This window comes from Limulus polyphemus, unplaced genomic scaffold (assembly GCF_000517525.1).
Source record: "Limulus polyphemus unplaced genomic scaffold, Limulus_polyphemus-2.1.2 Scaffold64, whole genome shotgun sequence".
In the NCBI taxonomy this organism is placed as follows: Eukaryota; Metazoa; Arthropoda; class Merostomata; order Xiphosura; family Limulidae; genus Limulus; species Limulus polyphemus.
In genome coordinates this window covers 638,041-653,768 of record NW_013665674.1, presented here as the reverse complement: position 1 = coordinate 653,768, position 15,728 = coordinate 638,041, and the positions used below count along the sequence as shown (strand labels likewise).

General features: G+C 34.4%; 1 protein-coding gene across 1 annotated transcript; it reads right to left on the bottom strand.

Annotated features, from left to right (window-relative positions):
• Positions 1-5,864: 5,864 nt before the first annotated feature.
• LOC106464899 (15-hydroxyprostaglandin dehydrogenase [NAD(+)]-like) lies at positions 5,865-15,020 on the bottom strand. Its single transcript, XM_022393235.1, has 4 exons — positions 14,923-15,020; positions 10,504-10,580; positions 10,210-10,355; positions 5,865-7,114 (listed from the first exon to the last, which is right to left on the bottom strand). The coding sequence occupies exons 1-4, from the start codon at positions 14,978-14,980 to the stop codon at positions 7,015-7,017; spliced, it is 381 nt and encodes a 126-aa protein (XP_022248943.1). The 5' UTR covers positions 14,981-15,020; the 3' UTR covers positions 5,865-7,014.
• Between the last annotated feature and the right edge of the window lie 708 nt (positions 15,021-15,728).

Sequence of the window (15,728 nt, the reverse complement as noted above, 5' to 3'; positions counted from 1 at the left end):
TGAATACTGTGATAATAGACTTGGATTAGCGTGGCTTAGTGGTTAGTGCCTTGAATTCGTAACTGAGAGATAGGCTGCTGATTTAAGGCTGATTTTATATATTGTTCTCTAGCATATTTATTAATTAATTAACCACTATATTTTTTTTTTCACGAAATAAGAAGCTAATGTTAATGGTTTTATTTACCCATTACATATATCACTTTATTCTTCGTTTTCAAATAAGTGTTCTATAATTTAATGCTCAATAAAATGTTACAATATTCTTTAGAATCAAAATAAAATATGATCATACGACCTCCTAGACCACTAATTTGCGGTAACACTTCTTTTAAATCTCCCACAAGTAGAATCGAATCAAGGATTTCTTGCACGTCAATAAAGCGTTCTACTGCTTGAGCGAAACGATTAGTAGTCTAGGAATTCCTTGTATGGCAGTATTTAACAACTCAAGCTACCACATACGTTACCTTCATACACTAGGCTCACTCTGAAGCATGATCTCAAGGTCGTGGGTCGAACCTCTAGCTGGGCAGAATTTTCTTATTGGTAATTTAACTTTTTAGATTTTCTTTTCTCAGTATCGGTACTTTTAATAACTCTACACTACTATAGAGTTTTCATTACACTTCATAAAACACTTTTTAACTGCTCGATCAAGTACTTTTTTAAGTCGTTAATGCTTCCTCAATTTTTTTTAGAAATTTTAATGCAACAGCAAGGATCCAACATTTGTTATTTATTCTGATGGTTTTTTTTCTTTTAAAAGTTAAAGAACACTTAGAGACTGAATAAAGGAAGAGATTGCTACTACCCAAAGTAGTTATCCTTTATCTCGACGTTATCACTTCAGTTGCAGCACAGTTTTTAGATATATTGGCCGCTACTAGCTGAAGAATAATTAATAGTCAAAAAGATTGGTCAGCTTTTTCGACGAGTTCAATCATTGGAAGGGCTCCTTCAGTAAATGCATTGGACTCTGTCAAATCAACTGACTGATGAGGCTCGGTAATTAAGATGCCAACCAAAAATTACAGGAATTTTCCTATTTATTCCAGTGAGCCAGATAACACCTGCAGATGAATGGATGGAGATAGGTTTGGGTAAGAACCAGATTGTTATGACCGCTATAATGTTAGGCACTGATGAAGAATACTAAGGTTCAGCTGTCGGTTCATAATACTCTAAGAGGGCCACCCTTTTGCAGGACGAGAGACCCTCCATGTTGTGGTAAATTTATGCATGATCTAATAGAAATGAAAACAAATACATTAAGGACTTCAACAACAAAGTCTGCAATAATCTTGGTTAGCAAGGGTGGCTTGTTGCCACCTAAAACCAGGAAATTCTTTACCATCAAGAAACTGTCCAAGAAATACTTGATTTGATGATATATCGAAATTACTGGACCCTGTAGTTTATTTTTTTTTCTATTACTGCCAAAAACTTCCATAAATTAACATATTCATGTTAAATACAAACTCTTATGATGTCTCTGTGTTTATCTGTGATAATATTAAGTCAGGCAGAGGAAGCGTAACGGTTAGGCATGAAATTAATGCTTATAACTAATGATTCCAGGATGATAAACTGATATGTTTGCAGGAAGACAAAAACATATTCCCTGGAAATTTTATTTGACGTTGGAAAATGCGCACGCAGTGATATAGATGGCCAATAATGTGGTACATTGTTTCAATGAGCAGATGTGCTAAGATAAAAGCAGTTCATTATAACTGTTGTGGATATCCCATGGTAAGTACGTGATCTACTAACTGTCTGCTGAACTGACCACTCCAGACCAAGTTAGAGGCAGATTCTTCAAAGATGAACTCTAGAAGAAAAAAAAGAACGAACCAGAACTTCCGGTCCAGTGGTCATGATTCTGAGACTGGTGACAGTTTATTAAATGCTAATAATAACCGAACTGTAAAAACTAATATATCCTATCAAAATCGATAGATGAAAATAATCCCATGAATATGTTCCTTGACAAGTTTCCAAATATGATATGTAATAATCTTAACAGTTATTCAAGGAATATCATAATTTAGAGAAGAGTTCCATACCTGAGAAAACCAATAAAAACTTTGTTCATGACCGAAACATTAAGGTTATTTCAAGTGCAAAATCTCGTTTGTTTTCTCTTTTGCCAGAGAGCTTGCTTTTTACGATAGTAGCTCTTTTCTTTTCTAGGTTCTAAGTTATTTATTTTTAAACACTCGTTCTAGCTGAAAGCTACATCCATGATATTTGCATAGTGCATAATATTCCAATTTGCTGTAATGTTTTCAGACTTTAATCGTTTGTAACAATTAAGTCCTGGCCAATGTTAACCTGTTCCTTGAGTGTAACGAGTCTGTAGTGGACCCTAACCTCTGTGTTTTTATGATATTGTTTGACTGCAGTTTCGTAAAATTGATCTTCGCGTGTTTTTAGCCTGACTTTCACATGATAATATAGAGTAGTCCCTTTGTGTTTGATAGGGCAGAGCTATAAAAGCCTCCTTTCTTTATCCCTTTAAATTTTATATCTCTTTCAGTCTTGACCTAGCATGTCTGGTGGTTAAGGCTCTCGACTCGCAATCTTCGGGTCGTGGGTTCGAATCCAGTCACCAAATATGCTCCCTTTCAGTCATGAGACTTTAGAATTTGACGGTAAATCCTACTTTTAGTAAAGAGTAGGCCATGTGTTTAGCGATGGGTTATCTCGACTACCTGCCTTCCCTCTAGTATATCACTTCTAATTAAGGACAGCTAATACAGATACCCCTCAAGTAGCTTTGCGCGAAATTCAACAAAACAAACTTTCAGTCTTGTCCTGGTTGTCAAATAGTTTATATTCCAGTCTTGTCAAATTCTCCTAAACTGTAGTTCTCGTCTGGTACCAACTTTGATACAGAACAATCTTGTTTTCGTCTAAGTGCAAAGTACAGTCTTGTCTAATGTTGGTTTTGTGCAGTTTTGTAAAGTTCGAGTACCTCTGACCCAAACTAACAGTTGAATCAGTCATGAGAACAGTTTCAAGTTCTACTATATTGGTATGTGGAGCTCTTTTTTTCCCCTTGCGTTTCACTATTCAACCTTACATTTAACATTTTAAATCTTATCTTCATTTCACGTTGATTCTTACAATTAGACAATTCAACTTATATTCTTCATCTTCGGTAACTCTTTCGCCATCTAGAACTCAGTGTTTCTTTTGTTATTGCGATGGTAACTTACCATTGGTAATTTTATATTTTGGAATACAGAGGGCCGTTTTTTTGTCTGTGATAGCGATACCAGAATGGGTGACTAAGCGTATCCACTTTTTCCACCATGTAATGGCCTTGTTTGCTTTTTTAACGGGCAGTTTTTCTGCATGGAATTTGCACTGGAGGGTGCTTTTGTAGCAGTACATTGAAAACAAAGTTGTCCATCTTCTTACATGCTTTCCAGTTGAGCAGTACAAAAGCACAGAATCCCATAGGAGATGTCACCGAATCGTATAGCATGAATTTCCGTTTGTTTGTATCTACATCTTGCGAAGGGATTGAAACTTTAATTTGGACGAGTGGTTTGATTGGTTTGTCTTATAGAGCCATGCCTCATTGGAATATAATCCGCATTGGCATATAAATATGGAATTTCCTTATGCTATAACGGTATCATGTCGTTACCCTAGTTCAGATTGTATGTAGAATTCGCATTGGCGTTTCTGTCGAATCTTCATATATTTTAGCTTGCCATTAAAGCTGTAATCCCAAACTACCATAAATTACTTGGAAAACTTTTACACTGCACTCTGTGCTGCTTTGAAATGCTCTATCACAGGAAGAAGAATAGTAAACTGCCCTGGAGTTAAGCACATATATGCTTCACCTACTGAGAAAACATACTTCAATTTGTTGTATGCTAGCTATTGCTGATAAAGCTTTAAATATTTGATCATTTCTTCAGCTTTGGCCTTTGTTTCTCTGTTGAGAACTAAAAAGCCTAATTACTTTATTTGCAGTTCAAAGAGAGCCTCATATCTTAGCTACAATGGGGAGGTATTATTGGGTTACTTCTGGTAAAAAAAAAAAATTCACTTCGAGCGATCTTGAAGTAGCGTGTTTGTTTGTTTGTTTTTACCAATTGCTGGAGTTTCGTCTATTCTTCCAATACTTCAAATATCCATTTATTCTAAACGTTAAAATTTTATGACTTGCATGCTATTGTAATTGTGAAATAGGAGGACGTCGAATTATAAAGTCCTTTCAGAAATGCCACCTACATCTGCAAAATCAACACACTTCAATTGAATTGCAACAAGAGGGTCAAGGATTTTAGCCTCTATAATCACAGGTCACAGGGATGATCAGGGGTAAGTTAGTTATATATACAAGTTACTACAATAGATCGTGAACAGTCCTCATACGCAGCCTCCTATTCACTTAGCAATAAGTGACGTGATTACGACGCTAAAACCGACTTTCGGTGCTCGTGTTGAGCACATCACAGACAGACCATTGCAAAGCTTTGTGCTTAACAAAAACCAAATCAAAAACAAATCCTCTTACGTACTATCTAAAAGAAGGCTTGACATTTTTATTGGGAAAATATAATTCGTACTCAATTAATGGGTTATGGAATGCAATCCCTTATATTATAAAATTACTTTCAACATTGATTTCTATCTTCATTTCAGAAGTATATAAACTCATAAATCATATACATGTATATTTCACCATTATCCAAATATAACAAACTCTTGGGCTTAGTACTTAATTATCGACTTTATTAAACTTTTCATTGAAAGTGTTTATACTTTATAATTGCAGCACCCTGAGATTATGAATAAAATGTTATTCCTTTCAAGCTCGTTTATCAAAAATATCAGTACCACTTTTATTAAGATTAACACCCTCGAACTGCTAATGGGGGCCTGCATGAACCAGTTGGTGTTTTCAGTAAACTTTTTAAAACTTCTTATGTGCACCAAATATATGTACCATAGCACACCTTATCCAGTCTTACATTATAGACAGTCAATTAAGATATTTTGTTTTGCAACGCCATCTACTAGACAAATTATCAAACTTCATGTTTCTAGCAAAAACTACTATTTAACGTTGCTCGTTACAAATTTGTCTTTCCCCTCGTGGATGTGTAAAATGTAAGAAGTGGATATGCCTCAGATTGCTGATTGTAAGATTATTCTAATACTTATTAATCTTTAACCACATACTTGATTTATACCGTTTTTTGCCAATATGGTCAACGTATTGCATCATATTGAGTAAGGAGGAGTGGCAAAATAAGTGACCAAAATTCAGTATTAGAGTTAATATTCAGTTAGTATCTCATTCAAATACATCGAAAAGAACTGAGTTTTTTATACTATTTGCAATCAAATGTGGTAATGGCAGACGTTTACGTTTTGTCCGGAGAGTGTGCTATTGTATATTTGTTTGTTTGTAATTAAGCACAAAGCTACACAATGGGCTATCTGTGCTCTGCCCACCACGGGTATCGAAACTCGGATTCTAGCGTTGTAAGTCCGCAGACATACCGCTGTGCCACTGAGCGGCACAAAAAGGTATAGTCACAATACGTAGTTTTGAGACTAAAAGACGTATATTTCACCCACACACACACAAATCAGGATGAATGAGGATGTATATTCGTTTGACATCAACGTTCTCCCCCTTTCTTCAGCTTGTTTGTATTTTTTTTAATAAATATAATGATAATAATAAATTGTTTATTGTGGTAAACGAAATAATAATTTGATCTAAGTAAGAATTTTTTTCTTCTTAATTTGCAAAATATCCTTACGTGATAGAAACAAATGAATATTATTTTCGAAGTTTGCGTAGCTGAACTATGGAAAATTCGTTATTAAAACCAAAACATCTCTTATGAAGTTTAAATTCGCAAGCCTGTGTAATCAGTAATTAAACTCGAAACGAAACTATTAATACACAGCTCTATAGAGCTTCACTAGAAACTTAAATTGTAAATGTTATATCGCTAAGACGGTTCAGTCAGCCCGAAAAGTGTTGTTGTTTGTTATTAAGCACAAAGCTACGTAAAGGGCTATCTCTGCTCTGCCCACCACGGGTATCGAAACCCGGTTTCTAGTAGTATAAGTCCACAGACATACTACTATGCCACTGGGGGAGCCTGAAAAGTGTAATCAGGCTAACCGCAGCATTGCAAGCAGGTTTTTTATAGAAAGATGTCCTGTCGCCATGTGAAGAGTTTTTCCATTTATACACATATAATATGCTCGCTGTTTATACCAACAATTGTTACATCTCCTATATTATCCATTAAGCCACTCGCTAGATGGCGCGGTTCAAATTTCAATAGGCTTTTAACAGCAAAGGGTGGGCCGTCTTAGCGATATAGTCTATGATAATTAAATTATTCATAATTATCGGGGTTTTAAGTAATATGAACATCATGGAACTATGGTTTAGTTTTTAACAATAGTTCGTACTAAGACGAGGCTTAGCTAATATAAAACAGGGTGTCCCTCTAGAAAACTACGTTGTCCTCTAAGATTATCCCCTACTGAACTACGAGAAAATGAAAATTGTAAGTACTTCAGGCCATGCTATGGCCGTAAAAACTACTTTTTATTTTAATGATGAAAACATAGCTCATTAATATGACCACGACGGAGTTTTGTGTAACTGTTAAGTCATTCTTTGGACCACAGTGATAAACGAGAATGGTTTATAATCTTCAGTATGATGAACTCAAACTACTGTATGATCATTTTCTTTATATTAGTGATACCCGAATAAAAAGGCGTTAGCGTAATATATATATATATATATATATATATTACATTTTATCATACAATTACCGCAAATTAACCTGATTAAAAGCGAAACCCTGAAAAACAATTCTGTATTTTTTTCTACAATAAAAGCAAATTCTTCAAATGAAACTAACAAAAAAAGTTATTTTGGCATAAAATCGTGAGACTATTGTATTAGTAAAACCACACTTATAGATATATATAAAAGTTGGAAATGGGCTACACGTACTGAAACCCTTCAGTTTTCGTAACCTTTAAAATGGCGCCGTTTTTACCATCTTGCAACAGTTTCACAAGAGCATCCGCTACATAAGTAGGCCTGAAGTGAAAAAAAGAAAAAAAACACATAAAAATTAGTCAGCATAATATCATTCATATGTAATAGTAAAATAATTAATACTACGTATAACTGAAACATCTAAGGATTTTAAAACGATTTGTCTGAAAATAGAAATAATTTATATTACAAAATATTGAATTTGTTTATTGAACTTTAGTGAGTTTTTCTCTTTTTGTACGTATCTGAACCTTTGCAAGATTGGTATTATAATTACAATAAAAACAATTATTCATTTTATAAACTGTATAATATGCTCGCTGTTTATACCAACAATTGTTACATCTCCTATATTATCCATTAAGCCTCTCGCTAGATGGCGCGGTTCAAATTTCAATAGGATTGTAACAGCAAAGGGTGGGCCGTCTTAGCGATATAGTCTATAATTTTCCAACAAATTCCGGTTGAAGTGTGGGTTGATCCATTTACAGTAGTGTAATTGGGCAGAGCTAACCTGAGCGCCGCTCCTCTACTTTTTATGTGATTAAAATAAGTTCGTGTAATTGTAAAATAAACTTGAATTATAGATATAAGACTTCCGAATATTAAAATTGTATGGTTAAAATGCAGTATTTAAATATTGGCTGGAGACGGCATGAATGGGTAATGAAGAAAAACTTTGATATAAGTTTAAAATAACAGCAAATGTACAACGTTTCGACAAGGTTTTGTCATCGATACCCGTGGTGGGGAGAGCAGAGATAGCCCTTTGTGTAGCTTTGTGCTTAATAACAAACAACAACACTTTTCGGGCTGACTGACAAAACCTTGTCGAAACGTTGTACAATTGCTGTTATGTTAAACTTATATTAAAGTTTTTCTTCATTACCCATTCAAGCCGTCTCCAGCCATTATTAGTCTCAAAGTGGGTTCCTCGTCATCGAATAAGTATTTAAATATATTAAAACCATTGTATGTATAAAAATGATAACTTACAAATGCACACGAATAATACATCTGTCTATATTTTATGGCGTGGAGATTCTACGTTTAAGTTACAGATAATATTCAATTGTATTTGTACGACTTAAATATTTCCGTTAGTTATACAAAACTTAATAGATAAGTGACTGGTAATTATAAATGTCTGAAATGCAACCTACATGTCCACGTATAATCCAAGGACAATAAATGTGTTAGAATATAGTTAGCACTCCTGCACAAAACATTTTACCACTACACCATTGTACATTTACACATGCTTCCATAATGATACTCTTATATCCCACACACGTTTTAAAGTACCGACACTCTTGTTCCAATGAGTGGGTGCCAACAACAAGAAAGTTTGATTCAACTGAAACCAAAAAAATAACTAAGGATTAAGTAATGAAAAAAAAGGTAAGTTATTGTACTACTTAATCAAAACTTAATGTTCAGAAGTGTGCGGTTCTAAGAACGTTAGAGCGATTTCCTGCAATTGTAAATTTAAAATGTGACGAGAGGAAAGGATTTCAAGGAAAATATTCAGGCAGGAGGATAATGTCTTTCGAAAAAGTGCAACATCAAATCGAGTTAAAACGTCCCCAGATATAAGTGCAGCAAAACGGGATATCCATGGAGTTTGAATCAGCGCCTCCAGTGGCTTAGCGGAAAGTCTCAAGGCTTACAACGTTAAAAACCTGGTTTCGATACCCGTGGTGGGCACAGCACATATAGCCTATTGTCCAGCTTTGTGCTTAGCAACAAATAAACACATAACAAACAATACAGGTGTTTGAAAGTTCGTTGTAAGAAGTGGTCTACAAGAAACAATTGCAGCCAAGAAGCCTAAGGTTTCATGCGAGAACATGGTAAAGCCTTTAAGCTTTGCAGAGAAGCACAATAATTGGATGATCAAATGACTGAAAAAAACAAAATTAACTTTTAGAGAAACACTAGAAGTCAGCAAGGACGTACAGAGAAATTCTTCTCCTTCAGATATCTCTTCATCAGCAAGGACGTACAGAGAAATTCTTCTTCTTCGGATATCTCTTCATCAGCAAGGACGTATAGAGAAATTCTTCTTCTTCGGATATCTCTTCATCAGCAAGGACGTATAAATAAATTCTTCTCCTTCGGATATCTTTTCATCAGCAAGGACGTATAGAGAAATTCTTCTTCTTCGGATATCTATTTTTCTGCTGCAAGGACGCCTGTTTTGGGTCACTATCATGCTGAAGGTCCAAACCAGAAATACCAGATTTTGCTACAGAAACAAGCCTCAGGGGTTCTCAAACAAACTACGCTATAACCAATCAATGCAGTTAAGCAATGCAGTAGTGTTCAAAAGCTATAGTAATATAAAGTAGCAGCAAATGTTAATTAAACCGTAAAAAAAAGCCCAAATACACGGACTTGGCATCCCAGGTGGTTCAAACCATAGCCATTAAACGTCGTTTTTGGGTAATGTGTTGCGAACCAGGATATTGTCATACTGCACCTTCTTCGTGTCATTAAAACCTTTGACAGTATCTTCCACTACCTTATTTCACTCTTTTCTTTACTCGCTTACGTTTCCATTGCATTTCTCCTTCAGATATCTCTTCATAATTTCTCTGTATGTCCTTACTGAAGAAGAGATATCTGAAGGAGAAGAATTTCTCTGTACGTCCTTACTGAAGAAGAGATATTTGAAGGAGAAGAAAGTCTCTCATGACACAGAGTTTTGAAATGACCATCGCTAATCCAAATGATAATTTGTGGCACTAATTGAAACACAACCGCATAAAAGAGAAGAAACGAAGAATATACAACAACGTCTGGAACTTGCCCAACAAAAATGGAAGGAGATCAAGTTAACAATGGAAAAGATCTGGTTTCATTCATGCATTCAAGTAAAGCCAGAGGAGGCCCAACTCATTATTGGTTATTCAATTAGTTATATTCCAAAATGAGCTTCTTATGGTTAATACTGAGTACAAATATAGCATGTAAACTGAAGTAACACTTTTCATTTGCAAGTTTTTAAAAAGTTTTTTTTTCAAATTTCAAATAAAAACCTGGAACAAAAACACTAAAATTTTTGTTTATTTATACTCCCTCCCCAAAGTTTATTCTAAATACAATCATATATATATATAAGTTGTTGCACGTACTCCATCAGCTGCATGGATTTCATAAACTTGGCTGCTTCCTCAGGCACTGCCGAGAGTTGTACTATCTGGCGAACCATGGGTGTGTCAACAAACGATGGACAGATGGCGCTTACCTTCACCCCTGTGCGTTGGTAATGGACATCGCTCTGTTCATAGATTAAAATTTCGCATTATAATAACCATACTCTTGGTATTTTAAAGTATTTTTTCGATGCTTTTATATTTTCTCTAAGATTAAGTAAATTTTACCGACTAGAAGTTAGTAAATTTGAAAACTATGAATTTTTAACGTACCCCCATGCTTCTTGTGTAGCCCACAACGCCATGTTTACACGCACAGTACACAGGTCCAAGAGGCGTAGGCACTAACCCTGAAAGACAACAACTTAAGATTGCCAACCCATGTAAATATAAAAACAACAACTTAAGATTGACAGTCTAAGTAAATATAAAAACAACAACTTAAGACAGATAGCCCAAGTAAATATAAAAACAACAACTTAAAACAGATAGCCCAAGTAAATATAAAAACAACAACTTAAGACAGATAGCCCAAGTAAATATAAAAACAACAACTTAAGACAGATAGCCCAAGTAAATATAAAAACAACAACTTAAGACAGATAGCCCAAGTAAATATAAAGACAACAACTTAAGATTGCTAGCCCAGATAAATATAAAAACAACAACTTAAGTTTGCTAGCTCAGATAAATATAAAAACAACAACTTAAGTTTGCTAGCTCAGATAAATATAAAAACAACAACTTAAGTTTGCTAGCTCAGATAAATATAAAAACAACAACTTAAAATTGACAGCCTAAGTAAATATAAAAACAATAACTTAAGATTAACAGTCAAAATAAAATAAACGGATTTTGTCAAATTTGAATAAACATACATCTAATCAAAAACACCTTAGGTGTGATAAAAAAAAAAGGCGCGGCCAAAAAAGGATTCAGCGTGCGACTTAAAGAAATGAAATCAAAACTGGCGGCGAAACTGGTAGCTACACTTATAATATTTATAAGAATTTTAAAGCAATTATTCATTCATTAATTAGCCAGGCCGCGTTTTCTGTTCAGTTTGGGGCATGATGGTGGGTAAAACAAAATACGCGGCCTGGCTAACTAATAAATGAATACTTTCTGTAAACTTAAGATGTAAAATTAAAAATTTCTTGTCATCACCCCCATGCAATCGGTACATCCGTATCAAGCATTATTATTTATGCTAATTGATTGAGCTAATATCACGTGACGCTAAACGCTCTTTAAGTAGGATAATTTCATAAAATTAAGAAAATTTCTGCTGAAAAGTTGGCAATGAATAATCAATAATAACAGTCCACCCGTATGATCCTTTTGAAAACTTGAGCTAGAAACTGCTAATCTAATTTGCTTGGCCTAACCAATACTTATCTGCACGTCCTTTCACCTCATAATTTTGCTGCTCTAAATCAGTCGTCAATTAATCCTAATGACAAAAATGTACAAACGGTCTACTTTTACTCTTAGTTGAAGCTGTAGTAAACATTTTAGACCAATAGCCAACGTGACTTTTTGCGTAGGCGTCCGCAAAAAGTTTCGTTAAATTTGAGCGGTTTTTGTTGAATAACTTTGCAAATGTGGCTTATACTTACACCAAATGAGATCCTAACTGTAGGTTAAAAAGATCCACTAGTGTACCAGATTCGAAAAAATCCATAACAAATTAAATATGTTTTTCTATCAAATAAAATTTCCGTACTTTTGGTGCGAAGAAGACAAAAAAAAAGGGAAGAAACTCAATCAAAATTGGAGATGTTATATCTCATGTATTTCTTAATGGATTGCCTTGAAATTTGGTATGTGAAGTACGAGTCCAGTAGAGCACATCCACTGAAAATATGTGTTTGTTTGGATTACCACAATCCGAGCTACAGAAGGTGGAATATCGCTAAATTATCACTCGTGGTAACAACATAGTTTGTCTTGCAGGTTGCTTTTTTGGCCGTACGAAACACTACCGTGTGTCTTGATTAAACAGACCGAAGACAGCAAACTAATTGAATGGGCTAATGTGGTACAACAAGTTGACAGCAAACTAATTAAACTGGCCAATGTGGACTAGAAGTTGACAGCAAACTAATTGAATTGGCCAATGTGACAACTAGAAGTTGACAGCAAACTAACTGAATTGGCCAATGTGGCATTAGAAGTTGACAGCAAACTAACTGAATTGGCCAATGTGGCACTAGAAGTTGACAGCAAACTAACTGAATTGGCCAATGTGGCAAGAAGTTTACAGCAAACTAATTGAATTGGCCAATGTGGCACTAGAAGTTGACAGCAAACTAATTGAATTGGCCAATGTGGTACAAGAAGTTGACAGCAAACTAATTGAATTGGCCAATGTGGCACAAGGAGTTAACAATCAATTTGTTTTCTCTCTCTTAATTAAACTTAAAACTAATTGGAAAGGATGGATTTTCCAAAGAAATTGTCCTCCTGTGGATCAGCGGTAAGTTTACGGACTAACAATGCTAAAATCCGGGGTTCGATTCCCCACAGCGGACAGGGCACAGACAGTCCATTGCGTAGCTTGGTGTTGAAACAACATCAACAACTAATGTGAAAAGTAAGAAGTACTGTTATTAAACTATTTTAATAAATAGCTTAAAAGCAACTTCACACATTCACACACGAGGCTTAGCTTATCGGATTTAGTTCCTTAATTTTTATTCCTTATTATACATAATTACAAAAAGTTCTATCGCTTTATTTAACCACAAAATGATACGAGTATCAATTAGTATATTATTAACTATACCACGCAATATAAAGACACGGTTAAAAGAACTGGGCTGAACTTTTGGTGATGATACGAGATTTAGTAATTATTAAATTTTCTTTGATGGCAAGTTTCGTGTTAGGTACCCTATTTTGTTCTTTAACAGACCTGTTTTTATACTATTCAGCACCGGTAGGGTCTACATAGAATGTTTACCCGTTACAACATTAATTGTAAAGTCCTGATCAAAAACAATGAGTGAAATCACTCTTTTGTTAGGTAATAATAATAATAATATATATATATATATTTCATATTTTGGATATATATATTTACATTGAACCCCAAAACCTATTAGTGGGACTAATTTTAATACTGATGGTATGTGTAGTTCAAATATTTTTGTGGCACAGCATGTACGTGTGTATATATTACAAATCCTGTAACCACAGCGGATGAAGGAAATAAGTGGCCTTAAGACATTCGTGGTTAAGTCAGTAGAAAGAAAACCTAATACAAATTTATGACAAGTTTTATATGACTGCCAATAATGCTTATAGGTGGAAGCTATTAGTTTCTCTCAAGTACTATTACTAAGAAAAGTGTTGATATATTTCAATATACTTTAAGAATAAACTAGCTCTACGAACAACTTCCAGACACGAGGATGTTTAGCTGAAATAAAAATTCTAGAGTCCAAAGTATTACACAGAATGAACTGGGTTAGAAGTGGGCAAAAGTTTTTGGTTTTGGTTTGAATTTAGCGCAAAGCTACACGAGGACTATCTGCACCAGCCATCCCTAATTTAGCACTTATAGATTAGAGGGAAGGCAGCTAGTCAATACCATCCAACGCCAATTCTTGGGCTACTATTTTACTAACGAATAGTGGGATTGAACGTCACATTATAATGCCCCCATGGCTGAAAGAGGCGAGCATCTTCGTTGTAACGGGGATTCGAACCCGCGACCCTCACATTGCGAGTCCAGCACCCTAACCACCAGGCCATGCCAGGCCAATGTTGTTGTTTTTTTTTTTGGGGGGGGGGTAAGGATGAATGTGCCTACAGCCTCACCCTTAATCCCACTTTGCCTGTACAAAGAAATTCAAAGACCCACAAAATAGTTTAGAAATTTATGTATAAACAGTCGGCAATTCTAGAGTTTAGACGAACGATCTTAACTGTTTTCTTAGTTAAATATTCAGTACTTCCACCTTTTCGTTGTTCATACACAGAAAAATAGTTAATAACTATCATGCATTTTATGATTTGACGTTGTTCATCAGGCTTTTTTTTTTCACAATGATAAAAGTGAAAACAATCGTTCTGAGACAATTTTTGTTTTATGGAACAATATTTAATATTATTCACTTCTTTGAAAAATCTTAGTTATTTAACATTACCGAATTAGTATAAAAGATTCAGCAAGTCGTGTTTTAATACGTGTTAAAAAAAACATATTGCTATTGTTTTCATCATTTTTTGTGTTGACGTAGTACTTCGTGCACATGAGCGTGTGAATAAGCGTCAATTTCTTGAACAAACTACATTCTAAACATGCACGTGGATATACATATCACTTTAATAGATTTTATTGGTCTTGTTTTAAGAGCAAAGCTACATATCGAGTTATCTGCCCTCTCAATTTAGTGAAAGATGGATTTGATTAATGTTAAACTTGTGTTGAAGCTTCTTCTTGGAAGCATATTAATAAAACAAGAAAAAGCAAGGAACCCGAATAGTACTTTAAGTGTAATGACACCATTTACAATTAGCTCCCTATCCGTAGCAAAATACAAGTGGCACATTGAGTTCGTAGTTGTGAATTGTTAAAATATTAATATTTTGAACGCCAGCACGAGCTTATCCGATATTTTCACTATATTTATTGTATGAAGAGTTTCTATCACTGGTCATATTTATTATTAAGATAAAGCTTACCTGCTGTCGAGGATATATTTACTACGTGACCACCACAACTACCTTGGTCTTTTCCCATGAATTTCAGAGCCAAGAGTGTCCCTTGAATTACCCCAACCTGGAGAAAATAATACACTTCTAGAATGTTTCCAGGTAGCAGTTAAAATTCTAGAATGTTTCCATATAGTAGTTACCCTTGTAGAATGTTGTCATATTGCAGTTAAAATTCTAGAATGTTTCCATATAGTAGTTACCCTTTTAGAATGTTGTCATATTGCAATTAAAATTCTAGAAAGTTTCCATATAGTAGTTACCCTTTTAGAATGTTGTCATATTGCAGTTAAAATTCTAGAATGTTTCCATATAGTAGTTACCCTTGTAGAATGTTGTCATATTGCAGTTAAAATTCTAGAATGTTTCCATATAGTAGTTACCCTTTTAGAATGTTGTCATATTGCATTTAAAATTCTAGAATGTTTCCATATAGTAGTTACCCTTTTAGAATGTTGTCATATTGCATTTAAAATTCTAGAATGTTTCCATATAGTAGTTACCCTTTTAGAATGTTGTCATATTGCAGTTTAAATTCTAGAATGTTTCCATGTAGTAGTTATCATTCTAGAAAGTTTCCACGTTGTAGTTAGACTTCTAGAATTTTGTCATATAGCAGTTACATTGCTAAAATGTTGCCATGTATTAGTTAAAAAGAATGTTTCCATGTAGTAGTTATAATTCTAGAATGTTTCCATGTAGTAGTTATAATTCTAGAATGTTTCCATGTAGTAGTTATAATTCTATAATGTATCCATGTATTATTTAAACTTTTA